This window comes from Hetaerina americana, unplaced genomic scaffold, assembly GCF_022747635.1.
Source record: "Hetaerina americana unplaced genomic scaffold, ioHetAmer1.1.p SCAF_3, whole genome shotgun sequence".
Classification (NCBI taxonomy): domain Eukaryota; kingdom Metazoa; phylum Arthropoda; class Insecta; order Odonata; family Calopterygidae; genus Hetaerina; species Hetaerina americana.
The window spans coordinates 29,709,187-29,734,077 of record NW_027286874.1 but is presented as its reverse complement, the minus strand read 5'-3'; the positions used below and the strand labels follow the sequence as shown (position 1 = coordinate 29,734,077).

General features: G+C 34.6%; 1 protein-coding gene and 1 long non-coding RNA gene across 4 annotated transcripts; both read right to left on the bottom strand.

Annotated features, from left to right (window-relative positions):
• Window positions 1–15,594: 15,594 nt before the first annotated feature.
• Window positions 15,595–19,405, bottom strand: Lipt2 (Lipoyl(octanoyl) transferase 2). The gene is made up of 2 exons (XM_071588039.1): window positions 18,849–19,405; window positions 15,595–16,485 (listed from the first exon to the last, which is right to left on the bottom strand). The coding sequence occupies exons 1-2, from the start codon at window positions 19,156–19,158 to the stop codon at window positions 16,076–16,078; spliced, it is 720 nt and encodes a 239-aa protein (XP_071444140.1). The 5' UTR covers window positions 19,159–19,405; the 3' UTR covers window positions 15,595–16,075.
• Window positions 19,406–22,280: 2,875 nt separating this feature from the next.
• On the bottom strand, window positions 22,281–23,837 carry LOC139690380 (uncharacterized). 3 transcript variants are annotated; one of them, XR_011701475.1, is made up of 3 exons: window positions 23,620–23,837; window positions 22,990–23,534; window positions 22,281–22,744 (listed from the first exon to the last, which is right to left on the bottom strand). It is a non-coding gene; the product is annotated as an uncharacterized lncRNA (long non-coding RNA). The 3 variants fall into 3 exon arrangements; XR_011701476.1 differs by having other exon boundaries at window positions 23,630–23,837; XR_011701474.1 differs by having other exon boundaries at window positions 23,652–23,837.
• Window positions 23,838–24,891: the final 1,054 nt, after the last annotated feature.

The window sequence follows — 24,891 nt, the reverse complement described above, 5'->3', positions numbered from 1 at the left end:
TGGTTTCCTAGTCCTTTCTTGATACATTCCCATTTTTCTTCGATAGTGCTCAGCTCTTCACCATCCTCCATTATTTTCTCAGCAACATGATGATACCCCTTCCTTTTCAATCCATTTAATGCTTCTACATTCCATTTTCTAACCCGCCACCCCTGCCTTATCTTTTTGAAACGGAGACTACATTTCATAACAACTAAATTGTGGTCAGAGTCCGCATCTGCTCCCGGGAAGCTGTGCGAATTTATCACACTTTTCCTAAACCTGTGTCTAACCAAAATATAATCTAGCTGATACCTCTCTGAGTCACCTGGCATTTTCCATGTATACCTACGCCTTATGTGGTGTCTAAACCACATTAGACTAAACTCAGTCTCCTGCAGAACTCAACTGCTTTCTTCCCGCGGTCATTCCTCGTGCCTAAACTGTAGTTCCCCCCCTCAATACCATCTTTTCCTTTGGCTACCGCCACATTCAAATCCCCCATCACTACCAAATGTGTACCTGCAGGAACACACGCGATTATGTCCTCTAATTGATCATATATCCTATCGACCTCTTCCTCCACATGGTTGCTCAGTGGTATGTTTACCTGAATAATAACCTGGTTCATCAGTTCTGCTTCTATCTATACTAGTAATATTCTATCTGTTGCCTGTTCTATGTTGACTACGCTTCTTCCTCCCTCTTTATTTAATACTATGGCAACCCCTCGTTGGCTCTCGTCCGGGCCGCTGTATATTATTCTAAAATTATCACTCCAGTAATCCCCACTATCCTTCCATCTCACCTTGCATGGACCTAAAATATTTATAGTTCCCCTTTCCATCTCTCACTTAATATTCTCCAATTTCCCTGTCCTCATCATTGTCCTAACATTCCACGTTCCTATTCTAACTTATTTGGTATTCTTCTCCTGCATCTTCTGTCCTGCTGCTACCGGTTTTCCCCTGAAGGCGTTTTGTAGGATGACGAACGCAGAAGCCTTGCCTCCCCCGCTGCTGGGCACGACACACGGCCGATTGGGCCGCGCCCCGTAGTTGCCAGGATTCAAAATCTCTATATTGTCCATCATATTTTATCTTAGGATTGATGATTGAGGTAGTTTCCCGTTTCCTTCCTCAATAGTGTTTTTAACATGACACCATCACCCAATGGCTGCCTTACTGGGGTCAGACGCTTCGTGGACTACCTTCCATCTGGCTCATAACTTTCGACCTAGCTGGCATGACCCTACCAGGAGCAATTATTATTACTCCCGCCAGCACAGCTCTAGGGGTCATCAGAACGTACAAGTCCTTCCACCACGTCAAGGTTTTAGTCTGGGGAGGGATATATATGTGTATGTATGTATATATATATAAATATATATGTATACACACACATATATATATATGTATGCATTCAAACACAAAATCCCGCCAAACGCCGGCAAGTGGAAAGATCCGGTGTTCGAGTCCCGGTCAAGGAAATATTTTTACTCTTGTGACCCGTTCGATTCCGCCTTCCCCACCTTTATAGTGCTTGTCCTTTATGTGTGTTCCTATCCCTTTTCCTTATATCTTTTTCTATATAAATGAATATGTATGTATGTATATATATGTATGCGTATATATATATACATATATATATATATATACTCATATATACAGAAACATATATAAGGAAAAGGGATAGGAACACGTATAAAGGACGAACACAATAGAGGTGGGGAAGGCGGAATCGAACGGATCACAAGAGTAAAAATATCTCCTCAACCGGGACTCGAACACCGGATCTTTCCACTTGCCGGGCGGATGCTAAATGCGGGAGGGTAAATTACATATCCTCGATAGCTCAAGTGGTTAAGAGCATCCGCCCGGATCGAACGGATCACAAGAGTAAAAATATTTCCTTGACCGGGACAGGGAAATATTTTTACTCTTGTTATCCGTTCGATTCCGCCTTCCCCACCTTTATTGTGTTCGTCCTTTATATGTGTTCCTATCCCTTTTCCTTGTATCTGTTTCTGTATATATAAGTATATATATATATATATATATATATATATTATACTATACTGCCAACTTGTGAAAAAAAGCATGAAACAAAGAGCAGTGATAATTAGTTTAATTCATTTGTGGGTAAATTTTCATGAACAAATAAAAGACCTGGATTTTTTATATATGGTTGTAGAAAAGTCAAACGGTGCATTTTGCTTTTTTTATCCCATTTCCACATTTTGGCAAAAAAGATGGCGAAGAAGAATGTATATCATTTAAGTTATGCTATAGTTTTCATAATTATACAGTACTCTCATCATCTAATTCATAATTGTTTCAAATGCAACTTAATAGAGGCAAATATGACCTCTCTGTTCAGTGTCCATGGAAAAATTTTGATATTGTGATTAACTGTACTTGGATTATTCGACTAATGATTTTGGGATCTCGTATTCAATAATATTTCAAGAAGACCACATGGAGAAGAGGGCACCGGACTGGTACCCAAACCAGAATGTGTGAATTTCACATGGCACAATATCTTGTTATGAAATGAGCACCACCCTCACCTCTGAAATCATTGTTCCAATTGAAGAGTGGATGTTTCTTTAACAACCTAGCCTCTGGCCCAGTCCTTTAAGAGGATGCAAGTACCGTAGACAAAGGGACATGGGGAAGCAGTTGATTTCCCAATCTCCAAAATTGGAATGCATGTCCCAGCTATCACCTCCCGTTTGACCATCTCCTGATCTAATGCTTATACCTCCATGAGCATCCTGTCACACTAAAATGTACTAATTTATGATTTTTTCAGCATCCTGTCACACTCTAAAATGTATTAATTTATAACTTTTTAACACATGCTGACAATTAACTTTTATGCTGAAGTTCTGCCTTCATCAAATGGTTGGAATACAAATTGTACAGTGACTTCAACTATTTAATATTGTTGCATATGATATGCTTTACATTTTAGAAATCTTTAATGAACTCTAATAATGGACTTCGGAAAAATAATGGAAAAAGTTTTTGTACATAAATACTATCTTTTCCACATCTGTCCAGGAGAAAACACATGAAAAATGAAATTTTAATCAAGAAAAGTGAAAGCATTACTATTAATTATGTTATATTTACTTGATTTTTACTGTCATTTATTATTTACTTACTACATCATACCATTGCATTTGATTTATTACTTCCATTCTGGAAAATATTATTTTTCCAATATCACTAATAATTCTTTAAATTTACACTATGGCTTCCTTAGTTATCCCACAGGAATTCTATAGAACCATTCCTGAAAAATGTGCATGTAATAATAAATGGCAATTGCATTTGTATTGAATATTCAACAGTGTATACATTTAGGATGCTTGTGGAGAGCATAACAACAGCATGATTTGACTCCCCAACACTATTACTTTAGTTATATGAGTAGAGGGTGTGAAGCTGAACCTCGGCACCCAACAGGCAGGGGTCGTACTCGTCCTTAATATTCAAAAGATAAATGTATATCTTCTTCTACAAAATACCCACAAGCGTGATCTTCTAATGAAATAGTTTACATCATGAGATTGAATAAAACATCCATAAGAAGTTCCATTTAGAAAAATTTTTGGATAACCGTATTGTAAAATAATCAAGTATTTGGGTTGTAGATGGTTAAGGGGAGGAGAAGTTGGAGTAATAGGAGAGGGAAAGTTAGGCTGTCTAAGAGGGAAGGAGTAAGGAGTGGGAGATTGTGGAAATTACCATAGTATGACTCTTGCAGTTCTTCACCGATGCATGGGTTTAGGAAATGAGGGGGGAGGATATCTGTACTTTCTTTACATCCCATTTAATTTTAAAAATTAAAATGATAGAGTTGTCCTTATTTAAAGTCAATTTTATAAGATCAGTGCTCTTTAACTCAGTGTAAACTCAAAGACTAGTATTTCAAGAGACCCCAAAAAGTAGTCCAATAAATATTTCAAAAGAGCTAAAAACTACAATTTTAAAATCATAAATATGGGTATGATCTCAAATGTCAACATCTACAATAATCAGGGTGGGATATAAATTCAAATATTAACTTCTTAACAAAAAAGTGTCATGGTAAGGTACCTGTTTACCTTACAAAAGGAAAACAACAGAACCTTGGCAAGAAACTTAATTTCTTGAGAAATCATTCTAAGGTTGTAGAAATTAACAGAATCTTAGCAAGAAAATGCCATAACTTTTCAGGAGGGGAACTAAATTAATGATTTTTTTCCAATTATAGTGAATCGACCACGAAGAAAAGAAGGTAAGCCAAGGAGACAGAGAACTACATTTACCATCGATCAAACCACATACTTAGAAATGGAATTTCAAAGAAGTGAATATGTTTCAAGAACCTTAAGACAAGACTTAGCCCGCAGACTTTCCCTTTCTGAGACACAAGTGAAGATATGGTTCCAAAATAGAAGAGCAAAGGACAAGCGCATTGAGAAAGCACTACTGGATAATCAGTACAGGTGAAACAATTATTATTTAAATAAGATTAAAATTTATGAGGACTAGATAAAGGCATATAAATCTTAATTATATTATTCAGGTATAAATACATACATGCGCTATTAAGTATACATACATTTGTTTAGCTTAAATAGGATAAATATATTACTTTTATCAAATAGGCCAATTACAAAAAATTGAGACTGCAGGTAAGATAGCATATTCATTAACGTTTTTAAATATAAAAAATTAAAATTCATCTATTTTATTTACATATGTATTTTCAATTCAATTGCATTATTGTGATTATAGAAATAATTTTTAGCACCTCATGGGTATGCAGAGCTATTTCATATTGGATGAGGAATTAGTACACATTTGAATAATATATAAATTAATGACAGATTAATAATAAACCTAGTACAATATTTAACTATCTATTGATACATCCTCAGACAAAATATGGCAGAATTTTTATATCAAGTAGTGACTTAATTATTTGCACAAAAACAATAAATGTATTTTCAGACTTGCCCAAATAGCAAAATTTGGACTACTACTAGCCAAAGTTATGATGGATGACACACTATATCACTTTCTACCATCAAAAGGTCTATTTTCCATTCAGTTCCCAGAACAACAATCCTCTTCTCACTTCTTATGGCTCGATCACCATTATTCCAAAATAATAAAATCAATCAGAAACACATCAGTGAGTGACCACAAAGATAATAATGCACAAAATAATAAACAATGGAGGTTAAGTTATAACTTAATGTATACCACTTCAAAAGAAAAAGCCTAAAATCCCTTATGTAAAAATAATAAATGTATGTATTCGCATTGTCACTCAGATAGCAAAAGTTGGATTATTACTAGTCAATTTAAGTCAGCCTTGATTCAATTTTGGCTAAATACGAGGGTCATCCGGAAAGTAGTACCCGTTCGTGCCGCATGAAGTGCTGACGACGCGAGTAGCCGCTGGACGAGGTCAGATAGCTTCAGTGGCTTGTCTGCCTTCTCTGAGCCCAGTTGCGTGACGCTAGCATTGCCTGTGTTGTTTCTGTGATTGTTTACAATGTTTAAAAAAATTGAGAACGCCGCCAGTTGTGAAGTGAGGGCAGTGATTAAATTCCTCAATGCAAGAAACGTTCGCCCATGTGATATTCATCGCCAATTAAAGGAGGTGTATGGAGACAATGTAATGGACGAGTCGTCTGTTCGGCGGTGGTGTCGCAACTTCAACATGGGGAGGGGGAACACACACGACGATGAGCGTTCGGAGAGACCGTCTGTCATTACAGACCAACTGGTGAGCTCAGTTGACGAATTCGTGAGGAACGATCGGCGCGTCACAATTGATGACATCTGTGAGCATTTTCCCAATGTTTCTCGAACAATTGTTCATGAAATTGTTAAACACCATCTGCATTATGCAAAAATTTGTGCAAGATGGGTCCCTCGCGTATCTCAATGAGCTGGCGGCGAAGGACTATGCAGCAGGAATACAGAAACTTGTCACACGTTATGACAAATGCCTTAATTTGCTTGGAGATTATGTTGAGAAGTAGTTTAAAGTATCCTCTTTCAAATAAAATTTTTTATGTTTGTTAATATTTACTTTTGTGTCTTTATTTCACGAACGGGTACTACTTTCCGGATGACCCTCGTATTATGAAGATAGCACTGGACAATGCTGGATGACCACTGGCTTTAAATATTGAACTAATATTGTTTGTCCCTCCTGTCAAAATATTTTTGTCTTGCACAAATACCAAAGAATGGTGGATTAAGTTGTGTGGTTCAATGTTCAATAAGTGAGGAGCAATGCATTAATGAATAATCCTCCTATTGTGCAAAAAATGATGTTTGAACAAACTGATTAACTGTAAGATTACCTAAATGAACATTTTAGCATGAACAATGCATGTTTGTTTTCGTAGAATTACTGAGACCAATATTGCCAAAGGCACATCTAAGTGTCGGAGGGTAATGACATATACGAGTCTGCATATTGATGTTATGACTTACTCATATTTTTTTTAAATAGTTTTGCTATTAAAAAAGTAAACAAGATATGTTGTATGGTTAAGGACAAAATGATTAGTAACTGGCAATGATATTTAAACACACAAAATGAATACCAATGCAAATCTATTATTTTAATTCTATTGACAAACACACAACTGTACACAAATGCTTATGGTATTATTGTAAGAAATGCCAACAGTTCCAATTGTCCATGCTACCAGCTCCATACTCAAGAGAGGTCTTGTAAAGAATGCCCTTCACTTAGCTCTGTGATAAAACCTTCTCCCATTTGCAATCACTATCCCGAAACCAAGCAGAATTGAACATGCACTGCATACAGTTCAATACGCTAATATCCTCCAATCATTTCTCACCAGACATCATAGACCATTTACTTTCATATTGTATTCCATACAGACTTTCTGTAATACTCTCTTAGTTATCCTGCATGTATCCAATGTATTCTAAATAACAATGTTACACAATTTTGGAGCAAAAATACTTTCACAGTATTCCTCCAATAAAGAGGAAGACATGCTCACACACAGGTAGCCACAGACTTCATGTACTAATGCTAAGAGTGCCTGAAGGCATGTGAAGATGATAATGTTGAATTTGAATCAAATTCGATTATGATCATGTCAATAGTCCCTTAAATTCCATGACAGATTCAACTTGTGCCAACAGAATGTTACAATCCTACAAAGAGGGTAAAACAAAGATAAGATAGTTGATCAGCTTTTGTCACTATAAAATGCACCTTCATAGGCATTGAATAACTCAGCAATGCAGGGGCTGAATTTGGAATAGGCAATCACTCTTCAAATCACATACTGAAACATATCCCTGGCATGTAAAAATTTGAGCATAGTAGACTCCATTGATTTTCAAAGTTACCTGGCTCTCCACTTTCGAGGAAGATTAAAGGTAGATAGAATTACACTAATTAAATAACTATTTTGATGCTGTATCACCACACTATCATGCAAATTTTATCTAAGAAATGCCCATAGGGATACAGGACTCGTTGGCAAGAACATATTTGAATAGAGCAAAGCCATGCTCTCCCATTTAGATTGTAGATCCAGATAGTGAAGCACTGGATAATTTGTGCTTTATCAAAACAACTGCATTGTGAGCCATACCGTGAGTGAACACTAAAAAAAGAGTAATGACCTAAAAATGGGTGATATCACAGCCTACTTGGAAGATCATTCAACTTCTGTGCAATTTGCTAGTCATGAGGGAATTCTATGGGAAATCACAGATGCAATCAGGGAACTAGTGCTGCTAATCTGAATGCATCAATTCCATTTGCTTTTAGTTTTTCAGTTCAAGCTTAGTTTTGAGGTGAGCTCTACCCACACCCATCACAACCAAACTCTGGCTTGATTATGATGCCTCGGTAACCCATGTTCATTGAGATTGCTGCTAACCTGAATGCATCAATTCCATTTGCTTTTAGTTTTTCAGTTCAAGCTTAGTTTTGAGGTGAGCTCTACCCACACCCATCACAACCAAACTTGATTATGATGCCTCGGTAACTCGTGTTCATTGAGATTCATCTTCACCTAAGCTAAATATGAGCTTTTCCACTACTCTTCCTATTAATCTTGAAGGCTAAGCACCAAATTCTTACTGCATTTAACCTTCATCCAAGGATGATGATAATTAGATAAATTTATGAATATTAACTGACATAAAGTCAAAAATTCATGAGTATGAACAGAAGTAGTTAATATGTGAGCTCAACTAATAGTGTAAGGAAATGTATATGTAATTTAGAAAATTGAGATATTCCTTTGGAAAGAGTTTGGTGGCTTCTATTGACACAATTCCATGTTCATTTTGGAATACAGAGGAAATTGATGAATATAAAGAGCCTTCATCCATTTCATTCCAAACTACCTTCTCCTGTGATTTAAAAACACCTAATGTACAAGTGTTAGTGCACACCAGAGGAATTTTAAAATGTAAAGACAGTTGCATCACATGACTGTAACATCAGCCATAATGTTTTATGGCCAAAATTTTACCCTATAAATAAAATTAGAGATATTTGGAAGATGAAATTAAAGTTAAAATACCCTGAACATGTGTAAAACTGAATTATAATAAAAAGAAACGATGAATGTATCCCATCAAATATATATTTTTAATTTATTAGATGCATTTTCTTTTCCAGGAACTTGGCTCTAGTCACCACCACATCTGCTGTTTCCATCGGATTGTCATCAACAAGGAATCATCAACTTCATTGTCCCATATGCTATGTTGCTCAGCAAGAAAATGCATTCATTTCCTCTTCTTTAGTGCCTAAACTACACTTACGTCTACAGCCTGATTCACCCTGTTGTGTTTTAGCATTTTCTGAGAACAATAAAACTGAAGAGAGTATTTTATAGAAAACTTCAAAAGAACTCTTTTACAGAAGGTGCCTACTTCCTCAAAAATTTTTTAACAACACTGCATTAAAATATCACAATATTTTAATACCTATCACAATAAATCAAGTATATATGATTAACTCCCACATTAAAAGTGTCACAGCTAATTAATTATATTTACCGTTCAGAATATGAAACAATAGGATAGTAATTATTTGGCAGCTGAAAGTTATTTTTACTGACTACTGCCAACCAATGTCTACATGGTTGATTGATATGCATTATTGAGGATGGCACCAACAATTGCAAACCAATAACCTGGTGAAATAAGGTTTGGAGTTCAAATTATAAAAGTAACTGCCAACACTATGCATATTAAACATTGTGTACACAATTATGAGTGTTAAAAGAAAGTTTTGTTTTTGAAAATATCTGAAACTGCTACTTTTATGTTACATTTAAACTTCAAATCTTCCATAAAGTACCATTTCTGAAAACTTCACACAATTTTTCCATGTTATACATTTTGAAAATGTAATGCATATCTGCAATGAACTAATAAAAATTGTAAGAGTAGTTCTTTTGCCTCATTTATGCAAAATACATTTCTTAAAGTGCAGTTGATCCATGGGGGATATGCTTGCTATTAAGATCTGCAGCTACTACTAACAAAAAGTATGAAAAAACTGTATTAAGCAGTCCTTTACATGTACCAGCCTTCAGAAGATATGTGCAAATAGGATGAAAGATTACAGAATTTTATGGCCTTGTTATGAAGCAATGTAATTTTTTTGAGGGGATGTAGAATGCTATTTATTTAAAATTCTAATAGAGGCGAATATTCTGAGAATAAATGTTCTCTTTGAGTTTTATTGCTCAAGTATTTCCAAAAACAATAATCAGATTTCAATTCCAGACTTTTTTATATAAGCAGCCAATTATTTTATTTATAAGGTCACCTTGCCCCCCTTTCAGATAGTCTTCAGTCCTGGGCACCTGCTTAAAGTTTACTTATGGGCCATGTATACATCATAGTCATTGGACTTTATCACGCAAGGTGGGTAAATTGGCTAATAGACTCTTTTGTAGACCAAACGTATAGCTATTAAGACATGTGTCGGCTATGGTTGTAAAGGCAGTATAGTCATCTATACAGCCTCTGTATTCATCCGCGTATGCTCTTCCTCTTGGGTTATATTACGTAAGATAGTAAAGAGATAAAAGATGGAATAAATGAAGAAAATTGAACTGCATACAAGATTTTCAAAGCTAAATACAGAAAAAATCATGCCAGTATACTATTTATTACATTCTACACAATGGTGAAGTGGCAAATGATGGTAGCAAGGGTAATGAGAGAACAATCATTCATCCATAACAGATGAAATGACTCGGTGTCACAAGGTAAAATAATCTCCCAGAAAAGTACATCTGATTCATAGTACAGGATTTCTGAAAAAAACAAGCTGATATATGAAAATAACCCTGAACATAAAATTATCTACAGCAGGGTGCATTATAATCCTAAAATTGGATGAATTAACTTCTTATCAAACATGAATAAAAAAGGGAACTTTACGGGAAAAGGGTTGTAAAATTATATTTTTTCATTCAAAATGAATCCCCCCTTTTACTTTTGTGGTTTTCTAAATTTGCTACTGCGTTAAATGTATCAAGATTATGATAAATGGACCAATTAGAGGATTAATATGATTTTAACAACTCTGCTTTATAGAAAATAAATTTAAAAATTATGATTTCAATTATTCAAATATGCGTTAAATTTTGGCGGACTCTGAAAAAAAATAATTAGATATATTTTTTTAGATATTTAGTTACGGGAATGACCCTTTCACAAAAAGAAAGGCAAAAACATATATTGGTGCCACTAATATTAAAAACACTTACATATGGGTACAAATCACATAAATTTACATACTGTTTATTGAGAATTAAAATATAATTTAGAATTAAAGAAGAATTTTGATTTGCAATACATGAAAGACATTTTCACATGGTATATAAGCATGCAAGTATACCTAGTAAGATTAGACAAAAATTAATGTAGACAAAATATCAATATTAAGTAATATTCCAAAATAAAAAATGGAAACAGAATTTTAGTAATATAGTATTTGTTACAAGCCAGATGATGGTACAAAATAATAAATGTTAGTATTAGTTATTAACTAGACCTTGTGATATTAGATAAGAAAATTTTCCCAATGGGTATTAGGAACAACTTATTGACATGTAAAGATATCCATCCACACAGCAATAATTAGCACTCTAAAATTTTTCAGGTATTTTTAATGGCATTTTTTTAAGGGAACCTGGAGAAATAGAAAATTTATGATGGTGAACAGACAGTAGAGCAGTATTTACATAGTGACCTAACTAATGAGATACACAGAACTTAAAATGGCTCTATGAGTTCAAAGTTTTTACAGTATCAGAAGATAAATCCAAGCAATTTGTATGTTTTAGATTGAACAGTTACAATTTGGATTGAATGCTAACTGTGAGTCAAATTTAACTCCGAGGTCTTTTATATTTGTTAATTAGGCCAATTGGTTGGATAATTATTAGGATAATTGCTTAAACTATATTCATAATGCTCTGGATTCCTTTTCCGGCTGAATGTTACGGAATAGCATTTTGTTATATTGAAAGTTAGATAGCAATGTTCACATCAGTTTTTAAGCCTATTAAGGTGGTTTGCAGAATTAGGTGATCATCAATTGATTGAGCAGTTGAAAAGAATTTTTAGTCAACAGCATACAAAAGAAAAGGAATTGGGTGTAATGCCAGAATAATATCATTTATAAATAAGTTAAATAATAGTGGACTCAAGATGGCATCCTTGGGGAACAGCTGATGATGAATAGAAACATTTACTTTTAGATGCATTAATTTTTACTTCAACTTCTCTGCTGGTCAAATGACTTTCCATCCAGTCAAATAAGGTACCACTCATTCCCAATGCATCCAACTTTCTAAGAAGAAGCTCATGAGTAACAGTAACAAAAGCCTTATTGAAGTCAGTATATATGACATCTGTTTGTGAGCTTTTTTCCATACCTTCTATAGGATACATTTGAAAAACCAAAGGATTAGTGAGTGTCGATCTTCCTCTAGTGAAACCATGCAGCCCAGGGATAATCATACTACTAAAGATAGGAGTTAGCTTATCAACAACCAATAATTCTAATTTTTTTGCTATTACTGAGAGCTTGGCAACCGGACAATAGGTAATTACATTATTTCGTTACATTACAAAATATGATATGACATGATTATAAGCAGTTAAATGTTATAAAAAAGAAGCCTTATGAACGTTTCAAAATATGAAGTTTTTTACAACTGAAGGAACAAATCAGCAAATTCTGAAACTTTCAATATGGGATCTCATTGGGCTCATGTATAAACACAATTTTAAAAGAGCACACATACGAAATAAAATACATTTTCAATTGCTCACAATGCACATTGCAGTAGTATCAGAAGCTAATTAAAAAACTTTGCTAAAAAGTTGCTGGGGATAAAAGTTACAACAGAATAAAACTTTGAAACTTTGTTTGAAACTTTGTAACTGCTTTACACTGCAAAAAGTTCAGGCGATGAGGTTAATAATACATTTTTAACATCATTGCTAAAGAAACATCCTTCCAATTTATTCAAGAGATTAAATCTGTAATTAAACCTTCACTCCGTTAATGAATTCTAGCCTAGTTCCTCTAATAATTGTGTACGCTACTAAGTTTATCATAACAATGTTGTAAAAATCTGGCTACTCTTTACTTCACACAATCCAATTTGGCAATCAATCAAACTTCATGAGGATCCCATATACTAGCAGCTTATTCATTCACTCATATGCGGTCACTGAGAGTGAATGTTTATACCAAAATGCCCAGGTAGGTCATTAGGGAAAGTAAAGTGTTGATTAATTGCAAGGTCTGTAAAAGGAACTTAAAAAACGGAGCCCAATTCACAGAATATCCTCCAGGTGAACTGTAGAAGTATTCTCAACAAAACTAGAGCATTTGAGACTGTAATAGATCCATGTAATCCCAGCATCATAATTGGCACAGAATCTTGGCTTAATGATAGCATTACATCGGCTGAAATTTTTCCGTTGAATTACAATGTCTATCGAAGGGATCAAGGTGGGAGGGGCAGAGGAGTATTCATTTGTGTTTGTAGCAACATAATAAGCTTTTTAGATTGGCAACAAATTGACTGTGAGATGATGTGTGTAAGGATATGCGAAGCAGAATATAGCAATAAAAATACACATTTAGCAATAAAAGCTATGTCATATCGGTACTTCTTGTGTATGTGTGTATGTGCATTGCAAGAGTGACCGTTGACCAGACTTGACTGTTGCCACCAGGACAACTGCCTAATTGCAACTGCCGATTTACATTCATAAATAAATAAATATTCTAAATAGGGTCTAACAGGTGTGAGATAACATTTCTCTTTAACCTTCTCATCACATTTACCCAGGGTTCTCCTAATAAATCCTAATTTTTTGTTAGTTCTTTTCCACCAGGTGTATCAAAAAATGCCACATTCTTCAACATAGTGATTTTGGGTCGAGCATAACTTTCCTAAATAAATGGATGAGCAAGCTATTTTCCATCATTTGGAAATAGCAACTGCATAACAGCACTGCACCTGCCCTAGAGCCGGAATCAATTCACTCAAAGCCTTTTTCACCCGTCCCTTGGTGAATTTATACAAAATATCTTCTGGAAAATAATGTTGAACGCAAAAATTCACTGCAGCAGAAGATGTAGAAAAATCACTTATTCCTTCCAAATATTATAATATGGCGACCATTAATTTTGAAAGAACTCATTTGATTGCGTGCATACAATTATTTATATAATGTTTCCTGCTTGGAATTAATGAGTAAACTGGCATAAGCTAGTCATATTTATGGCAGTCAATTTTAGTACAGGCAGGAGAGATGCCGACAGAAATTATTTACGCATTCTGTTCAAATGTAACAATATGGTGAGCATTATTTTTGAAAGAACTCATTCGCTGCATGTACACAATTATTTACGTAATATTACCTGTGCATCACCATTTTAAAGGTACAAGGCGAGCAATAATTCTGGAGTAAACGAAAAATCATACCAAAGAAATACTCTAGCGCTACAAAACGAGAGCATCTGGAACAAAGCCAATAATTTGAAAGTTCATGATTGGGAGAGACATACCATGGTCATTGTCCCCTGATCATGTGGAAGGTGCAAATGACCTCGGTCATCGAGGTACCTAAAAATTAAATTACTACTGGAAATCAACATGTGAGGCAGATCATAGAAAAAATATCACTGTAACTTGTCCAAAAATCATGTAAAACGGCATCCCAAAATAATTGGTAATGGAATAGATTACTGAAAGCTGTCTCAGCATTAATGTTACATAGTGTGAGTGGATAATAGAGGATAGTCTCTTCACAGGGCCACCAAACCATCACATGAACAATTCCCACAGAAGCTACTCCACTCTGTCACTTAAGTCTTACTCATGTGAACATAGGTTCAATAAGCCTCTGTTTCACTGAGATCTGCAGCCATTATAATGGTAAAATTAATTTCATAAGGTTGAAATAAAGTACCACATGATGACAGAAGCCAAGAGTATTCTTAGGAAGCAATGAACAGGAAATGTGTCACGAGTACAATCAAAAGTGACTAAAAAAGTGTGCTGCAACTTGTCACGTCTATCCTTTGGTAGTTGTGCTCTTGTATTCTACTTATTGTTTTAGATCAGTTTTTCATTCCAAGCAATGAGGCTATGGATTAAACAAGTCCGAGTTTCTCCCTCTTCATCTGGGGAAAAGTCATCATCTGTATCATTTTAGGAGGCTCTGCAGACTGATTTTCATTCACAGAATTAAACAATACTAACAGATAACTAATGTAAATATTACTACCAGATTATTCCTTGAACTGGGCACATTTAGTACAGTGACCATTTTTCTAACATAATGCGGTTCCAAATGAAAAGCAATCCATCAAATTTGGGTAAAAAATCTCTTTCATTAGCCTTTAATCCTTTATTTGATTATTACATCCTGGCTAATACCTTTGTCTCTGAAATATGTACCTTTGTCTCTGATTTTTGAAACATAATATGATGAAAACTCAGATATTATGAAACATATTTCTTACAAAAAAGTTGTTTTAATTGTAATCTCATTTTGAAATATTCATCTGACCTGTTTTAGCATATTTGCTAAAACAGGTCAGATGAACATATTAATTTTTTCAGTTAAAAAGACTAGATACCAATTTTTTTAAATTAAAAACATTTGTTACGATAAAATTTAATTGCATATAATGGTTGGTTGTACGTCAATTTGCATTTCAAAGCCCATTTCAAGATCTTTAAAATAAGACCATGACCAGTTGTCTACCATAATGAGGTTACAAAAGAGAAGAAATTCAATATAATCATGCTCAACATTTTTACTTAAAGCCATTTAGCCATGACAGCTGTAGCTCAGAAATTGTGCATCTAAAACACCAGAAAACAATAACTTTCTCCACAGATACTATCAAAATTTTTGAGTTAAGTCCAGATTGGTCACAATTAATTTGTGAGTTTGGCTGGTTTTACATGGAATTAACCATTTATTTTGAATTTAATTTTTTAAATCAATTAGATTCAATTTGTAATATATCAACAGTATTTATTTCTTTCCAAAGTCTACATGGATAAAATCAGCCCAATATTACTACATATCTAAAGCTAACTATATATGCCTAGCATTGAAACAACTTCTCTCAATGAGATTTTTGAAACAAAGATAAATGATAAATAAAAAAGTCAATGTTATTATAAATAATCAGATTAAGAATATGTGAGACAATCATAATGAGCATTGGTGAATGTCCATCTTCAGGCTACAGATCAGAAAAGGGGATGACCATGTGTTGTATGTACTACTAAAATTATCAATTCACTTGGCTCATTACCATGTGATAAGTTCTTCTAATCCACTCATTGAGAAAGAACAGAAAACATGTATGAGCATTGATAACTGAGTGCAAAAGAGGGTACATTCTTGACTAGATTTTGTGAAACAATTTTTACACATTGATGAGAGTTTTTCAATGGTCCCATTCTCACCCACACATTTCATCGTGCAACTCATACAATGGAAAAGGAAAAATATTAACTTTCCTCTTTTGACAATTTATTTATCAATGACACAGGAAATTCACAGAACTGACAAAGAAATTCTTCTGAAAAAGCTATTATAAAGGCAGGAATAACATCACCTACTGGCACATATCTATCTAATTCCTTTGTTAACGATGTGACTCCTTTTCCCTCAAGACCACAGGGAACTATATGCTCAAACCATGACAGATCTACATTGCAATTGAGTGCTATTCCATGGCTGACAATATTGCGTCCTGCCCTAACCCCTACTGCGCAGACCTTTCTCTCTTCTCCTTTAGGTCCCACCCATAGGCCAGGAAATTCTTTGATTGTTTTACACCCTTGAAGACCCATTGATTGACAAGTCTTTGCTACAACAGCCTGAAGTTTTTCAACATAACGACGTAGACCAATGGTTCCTGCAATAAAAATCACAATGGGAAACTGCAAAGTACAAGAAAAGGTAAACAATTGCACATATTTTTTTCTACCAATAACCTAGTGATTCCCAAAATTATTTGACCTGTGTTCCCTTACCCTAATGGATGTTGGCTGTTGCTCCCACTTACAACTGGACAGGAAGAGGGTGGCAAGGGGCTTCAGTAATGAATTTTTAATCAAAAAGCAATTAAGCAAAATGTATCCATCATAACTCATTGAAAATCTGTCGAGTGTGAAAATTTACAATGCAAGAAAAACAATTAGGTAATTCAATATTTATAACAACTATTGCTGTAAGAATTGTAAGCTATTTTGATAATTTCCACAACACTTCTGAATATGCACACAATGTAGATCAATTACATTATCTGTTATCATTTTAGACTCTCTATTGAACATACCTTTTCTGCTTTGTAACTTCTCTGTATTCCTTGTGATATACTAATACGATGAATGTATCTTTGCAAATACTTTCCAGAAAGAATGTGAGACTCTCTTTCCTCATTCAATCAAATGCTAACCCAGTTTGAAATTAAACATTATCACACATAACAAACATGTAAGCTGGGATAAGGTGCATACCATCTTAAATTATGCCTTTTTGGGTGAAATGATTTAGATTTTCCCACTTATTGTCCAGAGGGAAATATATATACTTCCTTCTAGCCAATACAGAACAAAATCTTAATCATTTCACCCAAAAAGGCATAATTTAAGATGGTATGCACCTTATCCCAGCCTCCAGTCCTCAATTACTTTGCACATATATTCTAATTCCTACTGTACAATTAGGCAGTAAATACAATTAATCTAGGTCGATATGCTACAGTAAATCTTGGCTAGGCATCTACTACAATGTTATGTACAAATTGATAGAACTACAGTATTAAAATATTTCATCTTCATACACTTATAATTAGACTCAAGCTTGATTTATCTGAATGAAGGGGCATAAAGACAATCTGATTGTAAGAAATCCCAATAGGTCAGATGGGATGATATAGAATTTGGGATGTTTAAGAACAGGAAAATTATGGTGAGGAAGAACCTAAGATGGCACTTTTAGAATGTGGCAGATAAAGTTTAGAGATTGAAATGAATGAAGAGTTGACTCTCATTTAAAGAATAATAAATACGATATTTTTGAGAGGCCAGCTAGCATTAAAATAGTAAAATACAAACATCTTTTATAATGTAGAGAATGATTAGATGGGGCTTTGAGAGATTCAAAGCTTGGCTGTTGAATGGAGGATTTACACAACAGATGGGAAGAGAATATGAAGAATCCTTCACATAAATCATTGAGTTTTCTACCATTTCATGGCTGTTTTCATTCAGAGCACATTTGAACCTAAAAGTTGAGCACCTAAAAACGATAATGGCATTTTTGAATGGTGAGCTGGATGGTATATTTTCATGGAGCCTTGGGAAAGATACATCATCAGTAAAAATGTTATCTGTAAACTAAACAAGGCAAATCACAGTCTTTGAAAGCCTGTTCCAGAATGCACTTTGCCTTTGAGTAAAATAATTACCACCATGATGGGAGAAATGGGTTTTCGCAGATCAAAAAAGTATTTCTTATATAAGTAGAGGTTAGTCATTAATTATAGCAGGCTTGTATGTTGAAAAATTTCTACCTAAATCAAATAATACCAAAGAAATGAAGTTGATAGAAGAAAAATTGACACTAGAATTTGAAATGAAATATCTTGGAGAGAGCATACAATTACTGGGAAAGTGAATATGAAGGAAATATTAATTTCATGGTTCTATACAGATTGTCCATTTAAGTTATTCTCACTAGTATTTCATTAAAAGGGGGTGGTTAAAATTATTCTTTATTCATACATGTTATGCCTTTAAGTTCGAATCCCAGAGGTAGCTTTTTCAGGGATATCACATTCCCTTCTTGGGGTGCTAGGTGGGGAGGCTTTTCAAGTGGTGCCGCCATCCGTTGAATCAAACATTAAATTGTGGCGCCCTTTGTTGATAGTAGGCTATTGCTGACGCCGGGTCTGTCTCTGCCTTTACCCATTCCATAAAAATCCCACCTCTTCCGATGTCCCAAATAATACAAACGACCACCATAGGCAGTCAGTCACCTCCCCAAATAACCAGAACTCAATGTATTCATTGTTACGGTTTTTGTACTTTTTGCCATATATTTTCTTTAACACAAGAACTAATACAAAAAAACTAAGAAAAATAACATTAGGAAATAAACCCATTGACTTGCTAGGGAGGAGTCAACCACATTCTACGCTGAATATCAGACAAGGACGCCAGAATGAAAACATAAATGACGATAACCCTTTTTCATAATTCATGATATACAAACCTTGCTTCTCGTGAAATTGCCTTAAATGTAGAATAGGGTATACCACAAGTTGCCCTGGTCCATGAAATGTAATAAGGCCTCCACGATCGGTCCGATGAAAGTCTGCTCCAAGAGACTTTAGGTGCACTTCTTCTTCGTGTGAATAATCTTTTGACCTAATACCTACAGTGTAGGTTGGGTTATGCTCCAAAATAAGGAGTGTGTTCTCGAATTGGTGCCCGTCATGAGGCTGACCTAGGATCTTCTGATATTGTAGAGCTTTCACATAATTAACCCGGCCAACCTGCCAAATACGAACTAAGGGAGACATGAAAGTTATCGATTTGATAATGGATCGGTAATTTGCTTATCAATAGAGGTGAATAAATCTCACGAATTGTCAGCCTCCGTCTCGACGTACAACCTTTGGTTGACGATTGCAGGAATGAATTAGGGGTTAACTGATCATTCCATCTTTATTTATCACATATTTTCGTGAAGTGCATCCACGTTAATTTACCGATTTATATTATCTCAAAGACCGTTTAGTTAGAAGACCATTAGTCGAGCAATAATTTCAACAGTTATGAACAAAAGACGATAGAAAAACCTGGAACCAATTTCGCAAAGAACAGTTCCATCAATTAAAGATATGGCTAAATGAACTGTTCTTTGAACTGAATGTTGAACCTACAGAACTCGCGCTTAATTTTCGAACACTAACCCACGTTAGCCATCTATGTTCATACAGAATGATATTTCACCCTAAGTAAGTAGGTACTGCTCCACTTCCATTCATTAGTTACACTTTGAAATATGTTCCTCGTTGTTCGACCACATTAAACGTATTTCTGTAAACGGTGTGAATGTTTACAATATTAAAAAATTGGTAAGAAGTACACGAGAATTAGGTTACTTCATTTTTTTATTCCTCTTGAATTCACCATTTAAAAGAATATTTTAAAATTATAATTGGTTCAATAAAATTGGATAATTAAAAGCAGTTGACCTGGTTAGGGCACAACTTTCAAATGTGGATTGACTTTCCAAACTGTGATTGAATTACAAAATCCATGCAGGGAGTGTCAATTTATCTCATAACTGGAGTGGTTCCATCAATCTAACATAATATATTGGGCATATTCTACATATATTTTGAGTTCCCTCAATGTAATGCACATTGATGTTCTCACTTCTCGTGACTTAAATCATGTCAATGACCCTATCAGATTTTTAATTTACTGTGTAGACGGACTCGTGATTTTTTTCCATTGCCCCTTGTACCATTTTAGAACATACCTGTCCACATAAGACCAGCCATTGGGTTGAGTGGTGAAATTCTATGACTTACTTTTTGGTGGCATTGCACTGGTTATGAAAATGAAATTACATTTTTTCATGCTCTTGTTCAGGGCTGCAGATTTCATGCATAGTTTTAATTTCATTTGGCCATAAATAATAAAAACATTGCGTTAAGTAGTCAAAATTGTCAGAATGGTTCTCCACATGAATAATACCACTGCTAATTGAATAAAAGTTGAAGTTGGCTAATTGCTATTATTTTTAAGAATTCTTCTCATCCAATTTAAGTTTTGGACAAAGCAATGCCAGAACGATTAATGCTACTTCACTAGTCATTCAGTTTAAAATACAAACAATACTCAATGATGATCACTGAGTCACCAAAACACTCCTCTTGCTACAGGTATTGTAACATTAACACTTCAATAGCTGAAGTACAGTAATGTGGAAGGAGAACACCACATTCTTATCCTGAGGGGTGAGTTGAAAGGTTTCAGGGGTAAATCAGTACAGAGATCTGATGAAGAAACTTATCAAGTGATTAATAAGTGGAAAGTACCTCAAAGGGAAATTGAATGGATGCATGGAGCCAATAAATATGACAAAGATAAAAACTAGTATGAAGGGAGAGAAGAGGTTAGGAAGTAGAAAAAATAGGAAAGAAATTTGGAAAAGCAATATTCGCATTAATGAGTTGTGATGATGATGGTATTCCTTATAGCAAAACAAAATGTATCCATACTGCAATAATCAATTCAAAGGTTGCCTTGGCAGTTGAGGGTAGCTAAACCATCAAAATATAAAGCCCAACAGCATATCTATAGGCTTACTGGGCAACAAATATTAACATATCAGGGTAGAGGGAGCAGTTCCTTCCCCTGTGCTGCAAGTAGTCTTTCAGGAAGGTCTGGTACTCAAAATATTAGACCAGGTGAAGCTGAGGGTTCTCAGAGTGCCAGCCAGAATCAGACCCTCTAGTCAGGGCTCTACCTACTGGGCTAACATACATTGGCCCTTACATCAGCTACTTGAAATTGATACTATTATGCATTAGCAAAGAAAGACATTGAAAGGCTAATGGCGAAAAGCCCAATATTTCACTGTGTAGATATAGGTGACCAAAGAATTCACTAATTTTAAACAGAATGTTCACTTGTTTAAATGGGTTTTAATAGTTACTGCATAGGTCTCCATTTGGGCAATATATATAAGAATGAGAAAATTAAGGATTATTACGTTTAATTGAGAAATCATCGCTTGGATTTCCAGAATTGTGATGTTAGAGTGAATACCAAATCAATAAAAATACTTAGCCTGTCCTTAAGAACTACCAAAAGATTAAAATTAGAGAAAAGCATTTTTAGTGTATTTCAAAAAATAAATTAACTGAAATAACATTCAATGAAATAATTTCAGGAACTTGGACAGCACAATCAAGAGGGCTGGATGCTGTCAGTGGTTCTACTCCAACGAATGACCTAAATACTCAAATATCAAGAAAGGTCATCATGGGTAGTGACATAGTATTGCAGAGATGACTAATAGATGAGCAACAAAAAAGTCCATCCATTCATGAGTGTGCACAGACTGGTGTAACACTATACATAGATATAAACATATATGCACTAATTTCATGGATGATCATAATTTTCACATTAAAAGAGGAAATATAGAAATGTCATGTCCAAAATCTAATTTTTCTAATAATAATTCCAGAATATTCATCATTTTCTTTGGCAACCCAGATATTAACACCCTCAGCAATCCCAAATTTCACCATAAATCAGCAAATTCACACTTCATTATATTTTAATGAATATGGAAGACTTATCATCAGAGAAACTGTATATATTAGGTAATACCTTAGTACTGTTTTCATACATTGTTTTGAGTCAACCTGCATTGAAGCTCCTCATGCTTACAGGAATCCTAAGAACTGTGATTCTAAAATACTTTTTAATTAGCAAGTATGCACCCTTTATAAAAAACTAAAATGTGACAAATACTGTATAAAAAACACTCACATTGGGATCTTCAGAAAATGTAAAAATATGGGATGGCAAGCATGCATAACCTTATGTCTTGCGTAGATTTATATTAAAACATGTTTACTGTTTACCATAAGAGGCAATTGGAATTATTAAGACAATGAAACAAAAACAATTTATTGGACAAACACTTACACAGTCAAAGGAAAGAAATTTTGGAAAAAAAGATAATTAAATTTTTCACAAATGTTTATACAAATATGATAAACTACTAAAATGGCATTATTAATACTGGCAACTCTCTAAAAAAAAAGCTCTAATATTATAACCATGGTTTGAATCACTTGTGAAAACGATCATTTCTTTGCAACTGGTAAAATTAAGCTCAAAAATAATGAGCTACCAATGCTTAAAACTGCAACAGTCGTAAGAGCTACACGTAAAGAACGGAACCATGGCTGATATTTAGGATGACTTCTATCAGTGGATGCCATTGAAATCAGGCCAGCACCAACAAAACAGCACCCCAACCAGTGTGGTACAAGGAGGGATGACCAACCAACTAAAGATGGTATGACACTTCCCACTAGGTTATCCCATTTCGGCTCATCAAGACTGACACCCCACCTACAAAACCATAAGAAATTGTCAAAGTTGAATTATTCTACAGCACTTAAAACTGGGTTTTAAAAATAGACTATGTTAAACAAATATTCTCTATTAGTTCTAAAATAAGAATAATCAGGTGAGGATAAAATGTATCAATTCTATCATGATAGGGGCGGATATATAAGAACTTAAGTAACAAAACATACTAAGAACACATGCACAGCTATGCTTGAAAATTTCAAAATATTTTAACCATCACGTACCGAATTCCTCCAATAAAAGATAAGATAACTGCACCATAAGCAAGTTGACCAAATGCGACCCCTGGAGCAAATGCTGCACTCATTATGAAATGAGCTGGCGCTGCAACGAAAGGTATTAGACCTCCAAAACCCAAAATAAGTGGTGGCATTGGGCATGATTTTAAATCTACGACATCTTTTCTTAGAGTACTTATCAATTCTTTTGAAGAAGTTGCAACAGTAGAAGTAAGTATGGTGAAATTCAGGAAATTTTCCTTATTTAAAACATTTGCATAATGATTAAGCTTATGCTTCACCATGTCAAAATTTGATTGATTTTCACGATACGAAGAGCTACAGAATTTTGGGTGCTGCTTCCTAAAAATGTCATTATGTTTTTTAGATGAACTCCATTTCATCAGATATCGTTCACTGTAATCTTCACTTATTAGAATACTCCCAACGCTATAGCCTTGCAACAATCGCCGAGGACTGTAAGGCACCAGCCTCCTGCCGCATTGTCCTAATATAGTGAGATACATCCTTTGTTATGGTATCTGAAGATCCTATTCAGAAAGAATAATCTTAAAATTAGATATTTCTTTGATCAGACATAACACATGTAAACGCAATTCTAATTCTCAGGCTCGCCTATTATAACCGGTATATGGAGGTCGACCAACCAAGTAAATTATCACAGTGTAGAACGCGGGTAGACTTCTTTGGCAAGTGGAAAATTGAATAAATTAAACCTTATGAAAGTTTATCTGTCAATTACGATTCAACATGACATTGTAACGTAAATGATAAACATTAGTGCAACAATGTAATCACGAAGTCTCTATTTACTAATTTGAGTTACCAATAAACAAAATAAATACGAATCGACGGAAATAACCAATGGTAAGAATGGATACTTGATCACGTGAGTACCAGCTATGGCACCTTGGAAAAAATCCACAATTCAAACGCTTTAACATATTAAGTTCCGCTGATTTATTAGATCAATTGAATCGCTATCGTTCAAATCAAAGCTAACATTCCCTCCTGACTTAGATTGTAATTGTACTTTATGAATTAGATTATAACGAGTTGTATCTTTAGTTTGCGGAACATATTAAATGCTGATATTTTGGAGATCTTAAACGTGTTAACGTTATTTGCGTGCTTTTCCCATCATGCTAATTTGGTGGACAAAAACTAGCCACGTCCGCGTAAAAACTTATTATCCTCAACGAATATAAAAGCCTGTAATGGCAAAATAAAGTTTAATTTTGAAGGCGATATGAGGAAGGGGCAGGAATACGATAGGGACGTTGGACGGAATTAAGGGAGAAAGGAAGTACATGGAGAGGAAGAGGGACGTGGTGTAGAGCAAGATGTCGGGTTTTTAGGAGAGACGAGAATTATCTGGTAGTTTGTGTCCATCCAAAACCTGCATTAATCGGTAGATTACCTACAATAATAATAAATGGCATTTGTGACCTTTCCTAGAAATTTGATTTCCGTGGTCTTCTACCTTACGCTAATGAACGTCAGATGAGACTTCGAGGCATGAGTCTTGATCTTTTTAGTCTCATGTTGGGGAACTTGGTGGATTGTGAAACATAATCACCAACTGATAACATCTATTTCTATCACATTGCTATAATTAAGCATTTCTAGATATTATGATTTCTAGAAGATCTTTTGATTTGAATTTCATGCATGTTTTAGATAACTGAATTTTTTCGACATTGCATTACTAAAAGATAATTAAAGGCCAAGGGTTCCTTTTTTTCCATACATAAGCATTAATTCATGAAAATGTTTAACTTGGGTAGGAATTCTAACATCTGGAATGAAAAGATGCTAGTAATTGGGATAATATGGATGTTTAAATACAAATATGTATAAGCTAAATAATTATTTAATATACAGTAT

Excerpts from the sequence above, each read along its gene's own strand:
- Lipt2 (XM_071588039.1), bottom strand. The coding sequence starts at position 19,158 with ATGTCTCCCTTAGTTCGTATTTGGCAGGTTGGCCGGGTTAATTATGTG. Across the intron at positions 16,486-18,848 it reads GCAATTTCACGAGAAGCAAG|GAACCATTGGTCTACGTCGT; the intron begins GTTTGTATATCA and ends TTTTTATTGCAG.